At 49.2% G+C, this 9,925-nt stretch overlaps 1 protein-coding gene across 11 annotated transcripts in view; it reads right to left on the bottom strand.

Annotated features, from left to right (window-relative positions):
* Nucleotides 1-6: 6 nt before the first annotated feature.
* SCAMP5 (secretory carrier membrane protein 5) overlaps nt 7-9,925 on the bottom strand; it is a 57,060-nt gene continuing 47,141 nt past the window's right edge. For 10 of the 11 annotated variants that reach the window (XM_081156823.1, XM_081156825.1, XM_081156824.1 and 7 more), the window contains 6 exons: nt 9,017-9,058; nt 8,083-8,211; nt 4,710-4,866; nt 3,493-3,594; nt 2,911-3,028; nt 7-2,675 (listed from right to left, as the gene is read on the bottom strand). In XM_081156823.1, coding sequence (XP_081012949.1) covers nt 2,481-2,675; nt 2,911-3,028; nt 3,493-3,594; nt 4,710-4,866; nt 8,083-8,211; nt 9,017-9,058 — 743 coding nt within the window. In that variant the 3' untranslated portion in view covers nt 7-2,480. The remainder of the gene's footprint in view (nt 2,676-2,910; nt 3,029-3,492; nt 3,595-4,709; nt 4,867-8,082; nt 8,212-9,016; nt 9,059-9,925) is intronic. The other variant, XM_081156822.1, reaches the window with a different exon arrangement.

Below are 9,925 nucleotides of genomic sequence, written 5' to 3'. Positions count from 1 at the left end.
CAGCAGGATACACAGGGCCAAATGTTCCCATTTATTATGGTTCACTCAGTTACCACAGACACACTGGCTCAGCCAGGTCAACTGCCAGATGGAGAATGGTCTTGTCTCCCAGAAATAAGAATACAAAACCAGGTCACTGGCTCGCTGCAGACCTGAGGATTCCCAGAACTGGCCTGGGCTTTCCTCTACCCCACCCCCAAGACCATCGTGCAGAGATGAATCTGTGCCCAGCCCCCACTTCTAATACTACATCCTTCACCAGAAAAGTGCATAGTTGCCTGGAGATGCAGCAACCCAGGGCCTAGACAAGCTCAGCCACACACAAGTAGCAGGCCTTCCCAAGGGCAGAGTCAGGGCACAGCCATATAGGTCTGAGCCAGGACAAAGGAAAGGCAGGGAGGGAAGGAAATAGACTGGAGGTGGTAACCAGCAGGTCCTGGATCCTGGGCTGGGAGCTCTCCTAGAGCTACCAGAGAGACTAAGAGAAAGGGAGCCAGAGGTCTGGGGTGAGGGAGAGGACAGCGAAGGAAGAACCTAGACCTAGTGTACTAGGGACTGTGACAAATGCTTTCTGGAGAGAAAATGGTAGAGGAGAGAGTCAATCACACTCTGGCCCAAGCCTAAGGGACCATTAGAAAGAGAACTTTCCAGAGGCCCTGGCCCCCTTAAAGGAAAGTGAAGTACTTGGAGCTCAAAGCTTAGGGTTATACATGGAAGTCCAGGTGCCGGGTTCTAATCTGGAGCCAGCCCACAGTGGCCAAGCAAGGATTTGTTTTTCAGGCCAAATACCCAGGTAAGAGAAGGGAGAGTGGGATCTGAGCAACTACTCCTTGAGTGAGAATCTACTCCCCTCCAGGCCTCAGAGAGCCAGAGTCTTTACCAGCAACATTCTCATAATGCTTGGAACAGAATAGCCCTACAGCCCTGAAAGAGAATAGCCCCACTGTCCTGGAAGAGAAAGGGGTTCTGGCAGGGTGAGGATGAGCCACGAACCAAGGCCAGTAGATAGAAGGGAACAAGTTATCTTGATTGAAAAACAAAAGTCAGAGAGCCTCCCTTCCCACTGTTACTAACCTGAAATCCCATTCCAGCCATTGAGCCTGCAGATAAGATTAGCCCTGTGCTTAATCCTAGGCCCTAAGTTCAAGTGCCCAGAAATGCCCTATGACCAAAAGCAAGCTGGCAAGGGGCAGTCATGCAGCCCTCTCAATGGGCACTACCTGCCTTTCCTCTGATCTTCCCTCCAGGCCTAGCTCTCAGAGCCTATCCCTTCTACCAGACCCACACAGAAGAGCTACTGCTGCCAGGAATCCAATGGTGGGTCACTCAGACACACCTAGTACCTCCCAGCAGGCTTGAACCAGCCAGAGCTCACCCAGGAACCAATAATTATTTACATATCCCCTGCTTCAGCTGCATCTTTGCCTGGACACCACCCAGCTCTTCAGGGAAGGCAGGGTATGGTGGGAGCATCAGGCCACAGCAGCTGGGGGTTTAGGAAGGGACCTAGGCAGAGGGGCTTGAGGAGTCTCTGGGGAGAGAAGCAGGAGAAGCAGGACAGGAAAAAGAGGAGCTTTCCTCTACAGGCTAAGCTCCAAGAGTCAGGGAGATGACCCTGCATGGCCATTCCCTGGGAGTCAGGTACCCAGAGGGCTCTGCATCTGTGTGCCCTCCCACATCAGGGCTAAGGCTCAGCTCCCCTGTCTGATTCCTTGATCTGAGAATGGACTCAGTCTCAGGAGCAGATACTACTGGGACATTCAGCCTTGGGGAAGACAAAAAAAAAAAAGCCACACAGGGAAGAGAGAAACCCTGGGCAAGAGAAAAGACCACAGGGAATGGTGACAGCGGAAAGAAAAGAGGGGAGGAGGTTGAGGGGAAGGAGACCCAAATCAGTAGGAGCAAGGGAAGATCCCCAGGCCTGTCCCACACTCTCACCCACTACCACCACCACGAGTGCTAAACAGTGTTGCTTCCCAAAAAGACCAAAAGTGGAAACAGTTTCAACTCATAACCCTGGGGAAGGGACCAAGCTCTCTCTGCTATTCCTCCTGCCCCATGAGGGGTCTTTGGGCCAAGGTCAGAGGGAGTAGTCTGATGGAGGGTGGGTGCTGGTTTACTTCTAAACATACATCTAGCACCACGACAACAGAGACCTCCACTGCACACTAATTCACAGGGGACATGGATACAACTACCACCACATGGGACAGCTCCATGTACAGCCCATAGCCCTCAGAATGCTCAGAGAAAAATTCAAAGGGGCAAGAGAAATTATATATATATATATATATATATATATATATATATAAAATTCTGACTATATATATATATTCTGATTTTTTTGTACAAAGAAGAGAGAAGGAAAGGGGGAAGAGGAAAGGGAAGGGAGAACCCTGCTTGGTCACCACAACAGATGATGTAGTTTGAGCCCCTATCCCACCAGCCCCCAGCCCTGCCTCCCAGTAGGCTCGGCTGGCTCACATCTCATTGGAATATGTGTAGTTGGGGGTGGCGGAATATTGAGTCTGCGGCTGATTCATGGCACCCTGGGCCGCCCCCATGGCTGCATTCTGGGCTGCTTGCTGCACGTGTGGGTTCTTCCATGCCCCCGTGGTCCACTCCTCCTGTGCTTTGCTGAAACTCCCCCCACTGCCCCGGTAGAATTTATGAACCTGTAGAAGGAGAAGCACAAGGAAGGGTTAATCAAAGGGAAGGGGGGGGCGGTCATCCAGGAAAGATATGGGAAGCCAGAAACAACTCACTGTAAAAGCCAGTACCCATTCCCACCCATGCTCTGTGCATCAGGAACAAAGTCTACCAAGCCATTCCACAGTGAGTCCCCAGGGAGACCTCTGGGTCACAGCCCCTTTCCAAAGCCACCCTCTCACCCTTGAGGTAACCACGTACCATGCTGAGGGCGATGAAGGAAAAAACAGCCACGACTGTAAACATGATGGTGGGAATGAGCATCACCACCGCTGAGCCAACGTTTGTTCCAAAGAAAGAGATGGTGGCGATCCAGCCGCTGCAGGAAGAGGCCAGCTATGAGGCTGCCCAGCATGGTGAGGGGTACCCAGGAGCCATCCCACTAGACACTAGAATAAGGGACCATCTCACTGTCACATGGAAGGGCCATATCACTGGATGCAAAGGGACCATCTTGCTGATACCCAAAGGGCCTATGTCAGTGGTTCAGGAGGAACCCTCCTCATGGCTCAGAAGATGAGCTCCTCAGACATAATGCTTCCTTTCCTCGGGTTCTCCCATGATTTTTGAAACTCCTCAGCCCCTAGAATCCACTGCAAGGCTCTCCTTCTCCTCTAATGCTATGGCTGTGTCTACTACACTAGCCTGAATCCTATCATACTTTCTGTAACTTATAGTGTCCTCACCGGTCAGGCAGCTTAGCACATGGAGGTAAACAAAAGACATAACCAAGGTGCCACTCATCCCAGCCCTGGGTCAGTCCCAGATACCTCAGTCTCTTACCAGATGCCCCAGCCTGGGATGCCCACAGCCTGGATGATGCTGATGACCAGCTGAGCCATGAAGGTGAAGAAGAATGCCATGAAGCTGAAGGAGCTGTCAGTCCTGCAACAAAGGAGATGGCTCCCATCACCTGGGCAGAGGGCCAGGGACTCCCTGCCTTCAAGCCCCCAAGCCCTTCCAAGTTTAAGTGAGTACACAATGGAGAGAAGACAGCCAAAAGCCTTAACTGAGAGGCCGAAATGGGACAGTATTTAACCATGGACCTTTGCAGGATTCCATGTGTTAGGTCTGTGTGTACGACATTACACAGGGAGATATCTCTTCATGAATGGAGCACCCACTGGTACATGGGTGGTTGGCTCAACTGGCAAAAAAATAGATGGGCCCATTGTGGCAGGAATTAACAACCCCATTGTCAAAGGGATGGACAGTTCCACTGGCACCAAGACAACTAGCTCCACTAGTACATGGATGGATGATCCCATAAGCTTAGAGACAGAAAGTCCAATTGGCACTAGAACAGACACCCTATTAGCACCAAGAAAGTAATTTAATTGGCACATTGTTGGATGGTCTGATTGGCAAGGACATCTGAGGCACGATGGAAACTCCATTGGCAACAAGACAGATAGCCTTGTTGGTACACGGATGAATAGTCCAATTGGCACAAAGATTGAAAATCCTATTTGACACAAAGTAGACACCCATTGGCACCAAGACAGCTAGCCACAATGATACATGGATGGGTGGTCCCTTTGGCACAGAGTTGGATGACCTCATTAGCACATAAATAGTGTCAGTGGTATATGGATGGCTGGTTCCACTGGCACATGGATAGATGGTCCACTTGGCACTAAATCAGCTAGCCCCATGGGTACAGGATGGGTGTCTCCACCAAGGTAGGTGGCCCCATTGGCAATATTTAACATGCAGCTGCCTGGGGAAGGCAAAATTAAAACAGACCCGGTCTCTATGTTGCCCACACCCAAGGGCAGAGTGATGAAGGAAGGCACTAAAAGGAAGGCTCCAATTCCCAGCCCTCTCATCCCAGCCTAGAGCTCCCAGGAAGCCCAAATCCTACCTGGTGGTCTGAGCTGAGGTTGAATAATGGAAAGTAAGTTTGGGAGACAGCAAAAAAAGGGTGAGAAAATATGTAGTGAAGAGATAGGGAAGCAAAGAGGCAGGGTTAGGATCCGGGGTCAGCACCAACCACTTACTTGAAGGCCTTGTAAATGGGCCGAAACCAGCAGACGTAGGAGCAGGGTGTGAAGAGGATGAGCCAGAGAAAGGCGAGGCCAAAGTTGGTGGCTCCCCCGCCTCCGATCAGCCACGCGAGACAGCCCACCAGGTTCACGGCCAGCGTGACGCTGTTCACTGCAGACCCAGGAGCACACACAGAGACATACACCAGACATAAACACAAACACCAGGCCCATACATGAGCACCCAGATACAGACACACACATCCATAATGCAAAACATAGCAATCAAACACATGCAAACAGAGCAAGCAGAGAGATACAGACACACAAACACACATGCATACCACATTTATACATATTCACACCCATAACCCACATCAATGAATACACACATACACACACACACACACACCAAGTACAGACTGTAAGAAAGAAAGTTGGGAGCTCAGACCAACCCCCTCCCCACACCCGCTTTTGGGGATCTGAGAAACCCAGAGAACAAAGAGCCTCCAGAGCAGGAATCCAGAGCCTTAGGCCAGCAAGCCCAGTTGAAGGGCCCCAAAGTCTCAGGGTAGTAGAAATGTTCTTCTCCTTATAAGAATGGCCTCAGCCCCTGTCCCTGCCAGACTCATAGCAATCACCAAGGCCAAGGCACAGGAAACCCACCTTACATCTTCTCTTGCAAGGTAGGGGCATGAAAACAAGAAAGTAAAAGGCCTTGTGGAAACAACTATTTATTTAATTTTTAAAAAATATTTTTATTGATTTTAGAGAGAGGAAGAGGGAGGGGGAGAGAGAGAAATATCAATGATGAGAGAGTCATTGATTGGCTGCCTCCTGCATGCCCCCTATTGGGGATGAGCCCACAACCCGGGCATGTGCCCTGACTGGGAAGAAAACTGCTATCTCCTGGATCATAGGTCGATGCTCAACCACTGAACAATGCTGGCCAGACATGGAAACATCTATTTAAGTCACTGTACCATCTGCCCTGTACTTAAATGGGGCAGGCAGTAGTGACTGGGATCTCAGTCCTTATTTAGTCCATTTTTTAGACAACTATCATGCCACCTCCTCCGAGAAGCCTTCCTTCACTACTCTAGCCTTAGTCATCTCCCATCCCTTTGATCTCCTGCAGAACTGGGCTGTTTTCATGGTTTCTAAAGTACAAATCCCAGCCCATCAACCAGACTAGAAGTTCCCCAAGAGCAAGACCCAGGCTCCTCCTCCTCCATGCCCACATAATTTAGCTGAACCTCTGAATCACAGTATCAGTGAGTCACAGCCAGTCAGGACCTCAAAGACTCCTTCCTCATCTGATACTGTCACTAACACACACCCAAGTCTTCTGACACAAGGTGAACCCTTCCTGGAACACTAGGCTGTGTCCCTTTAAGGCTCCACAAAGACCTGCTGAATAAACAAAGGAAAGTGGGCTCAATCTTAGCCTCAGACATCCAGGAATCTATGGTACTGGCTTCTGAATAGAGCCCTTAAGCATCTCAAGGGTTATATACATTTCATCTGGCAGGCACCTAGAAAGGACTTAGGAAGATATTTATATTTATAGCCCTTAAATCCAGTTATTGAATAAGATCTTCTCAGGGGGAGAGTTTTCAGAGCCCAGGCTGAGGTGGAATGCTCCCCAAGTTTTCCCTGACAACACTGTCACCTGTGCAGGTACACCCATTTCGGGCCCCTCATAATAAGAATGAACATTTCTTCCTATGTATTTCAGCTGCATTTCTTCCATTCCTGTTTACTGCCCCCAAATTTCCTGGATCCTTGGTTTTCTTACTGATTTTATTTGCTCTTTACATAAACCAGACATTAACCTGTTTTTATACTGGATTACACCTCTCTTCCCAGTCCCACCTCTCTCTAGCTCCGTTGATTTAGTTGCCTCTCCTGCAATTATTCTACCGCCTCTTTGGACTTCACATCCATTGATGGCCACTTTCTCTCTAGCCATCAACTTTTTTCTATCTCCACTTCTTTCTTTATCTGGCTCAGATGCCATACTTCATTACACTCATTTTCTTATTCCTTCCCCTGCCCTATCTTCTGACCATACTCACCCTGGATGGACACAATTCCCATCTGGACCTGAGCTGAAAGTACTACGAAAAAAAGGAGTCCCCCAGCCCAGAGGCCTGATAGGACTATAAATTCATGGCAGTCAATCTCAAATGGATCCATGTATGGCCAAGAAATCTTAGGAGTCACATTTTTTTGGATAGTGTGCCCACTGTCTGTCCACAAACATGCTCTCATTCTAATCCCAGTCTCTTCAAAGCTCCCATCCCCACTTCTACATCATATTTTGATGGGGGGAAAATGGAAGCCATAAGAGACAACCTACTCATTCTTTTCCCAACATCAACAGACCTACCCACACCTGCCCCATCCCTTCTTTCACTCATGTTACAAGGGGAAAATGGCTCCACAGCCACCCAAAGGCCAAACCAGGACTTGAAACTGAGTTTGTCTGTCCTCATACTCTTTCTACCATTCCATGAAGGACCTGCTGCAAAGACAGCATTATTTCCCACCTTCCTGGCACAATTAATCATCTCCCCAGGTAAATAGCTAAGTACAGGCCTGACTCAAGGCAACATCACATGTGGCAGACCCTGGCTAAGGTCACCCTGTGGTGTCTGGCATTCCCTGGGACTGGTACCCAGCACAGGAGAGCCAGACTCCTCTCCTTGCACATGCCTAAGAGGTACCTATTACCAGCCTGGGCACAGCCTAAGATGATACCTTTCCCACCAACCTGCCATAGGACACCAGAAACTAAGGCCTTTAAACACCTGACCTCAAAATCATAGAGAACATTAGAACTCTAGACTCTTAGAAGTACTGATCACTCAGCACAGAGCTCTATGTGGAACCACAGTGATCACTGAAACAACACCCTCTTTCACCCTCTTTCTACTAATGAGGAACCTGCTGCTTGGGAAGTGGAGCAATCAGCTTGGCTTGATCTCTTATCTCCCAACTCCCAGTTGAATGCTCTTTTCTTTTAGTAATGTTCCAGAGAAAGCAAGAAAACTGAGGCTTTAAGGGAAGGACCCTCCCTGAATCCAGAGTCCTGAGGTTCCCTGGAAAACTATTCCAGTGGGAAAGGAAATGGAGAGCAAGAGACAGAGACCCTTATTCAAATGGTCTGTGAATGGGAGATGGGGGTTGGTGGGAGGACAGGCTTAGAGGAAAACTGAGGCCCAACTGGGGAATGGGCCCATGAAAGGAGCCTTTTGGGAGTCAGGTGGGGAAAGACTTACTGGCCCATGCAGATGATGCAAGTGGGGCTGAAGGATAGCCAGCCTGCGGGTACCCCACCCCAGTGCCCCACACCACCACCCACCTCCCCATCCATAGCACTCACACATCCAGAGGTAGTAGAGGCGCTTGGTCATGTTGAGGTGCTGGGGAGGGATGTCTGCTTCAAAGTCTTGGTAGAAACATGGCTTCAGAGGGATGAATTTGGGCAGTGGTGGGAAGTTGTTCACTCTTTCTGTGGGTAAAGCACATCATATGGCATCACCTTGAATGTTCCTCTCCCTAACAATCCAATATCATCATTCCTTCCCTGGCCTAGGCTGCCCCAGTGGACCCTGTGGCCATAGGCCAAATTGCTATCCTTACCCAACCATCCCTGCTTCCTCCGGGCTGTGTGAGATTCCCAAAATAACCAAAGGCCCTAAGGCAGTGTTACTGCCTCTCAGAAGAAATACAGTAAATGTTGTCGATCAGGGGTGCAGCATCCTCCTCAGCAGGGAGCCAGTTTCAGACAGAAGCAGGAAGCGTTAGTCTGGAAATGGGGGGTCCAGCCTCAACTCCAACATTCTGCTCTTGAGCAAGTCACCTCCCCTCTCCAGACCTCAGTTTATCCAGTAGGATGAGGGTTTAGCTAGACAGTCCCTAAAAATCCCTACAGCTCTGGCATTCTGTACCTGAGCCTTTGGAAACCAGAAAACTCAGAAACCAGAAGGAAAAGGTCTCAGAGTATTAGAGAGCAATGGTGACAGAGAGGACAGAGACTAACTATGCCACCCATGCCACTCATAAGTCCAATGGCCAGTAAGACCAGGGCATCAAGATGCTTGATTCCTGGTCCCCAGGGTCAGAAAGAGGGCTAGACAGTGTCATGTTCAGGTTCTCAGATGGATAGGCCTAAGTAGGAGACCAAGGGAAACCTGGTGACAAAAGGACAGAAAGAACCTGCTTCCAAACACTAAGGGGTATAAGGGGACTAGGAATAGGTTCGACCACCCTATGCTCACTTGAAGTCTTATTCACATGGCCCACCCTCTCCTTACCTGCCATGATGGCACCAGCTAGCCCAGTCTCTTTGTCCTGAACTGGAAGGAAAGAAAAGCCAGAGAAGGATGAGGATTACAGCCCATCCTAACCAGGTCCCTCTCTCAGCCCAGCCGGGTTGGATGCTTCCTGGGGCAGGCCCTGTTCACATTCTCAGTGGGATGAACCCAATGGAGGCATGTCCTGTCTCACAGAGCCACCATTCTACCAGCTACCTCCTTCCAGGTATTGTTGCCCTTTGCCTCAATGCACAAAATCTAACCACAGAAAACCCCATCCAAGGGTAGGAAAGGAACATGCAGGGAAAGGCAAGCAACAGAAATGGCCTGAGGGTACCAGAGAACTCTGAAAGAGGAAACTCTATTCTTTGACTCTAAACATGGCAGAGCCCTGGCCTCAGTCATAGGATGGGATCCCCTTCCTCCTGCCTTTGCTTTCGGTCATTTGTTCCCTTATTGGGGATTTCTAATCTGCCAGGCACTGGGGAGACAGCATGAATAAGAAAGATGTGGTCCCTGCCCTCTTACTGAGTCTTTCCTCCCTAAAGATAACAGTCCATAGAAAGTAAAAAAAAAAAATAGAATCAGCCTGGCCGGCCATGGCTGAGCAGTTGAGCATCGACCTAGGATCCAGGAGATCATGGTTCAATTCCCTGACAGGGCACATGCCCGGGTTGTGGGCTCGATCCCCAGTAGGAAGCGTGCAGGAGGCAGCCAGTCAATGACTCTCTCTCATCATTGATGTTTCAACTCTCTCCCTCCCTCTCCCTTCCTCTCTCTGAAATCAATAAAGATATATTTATAAAAAAAAAAAAGAAACAAAATACAGACAAGTATAAATAGTATGCCACCTTTTATGTAAGAAATAAAGAAAAAGAAGAACGTGCATATTAATTAGCTTATTTTTGC

The sequence above is a fragment of the Miniopterus schreibersii genome (genome assembly GCF_964146895.1).
Source record: "Miniopterus schreibersii genome assembly, chromosome: 1".
NCBI lineage: Eukaryota > Metazoa > Chordata > Mammalia > Chiroptera > Miniopteridae > Miniopterus > Miniopterus schreibersii.
The sequence above is the reverse complement of the archived record's forward strand: the minus strand, read 5'-3'. Positions and strand labels throughout refer to the sequence as shown.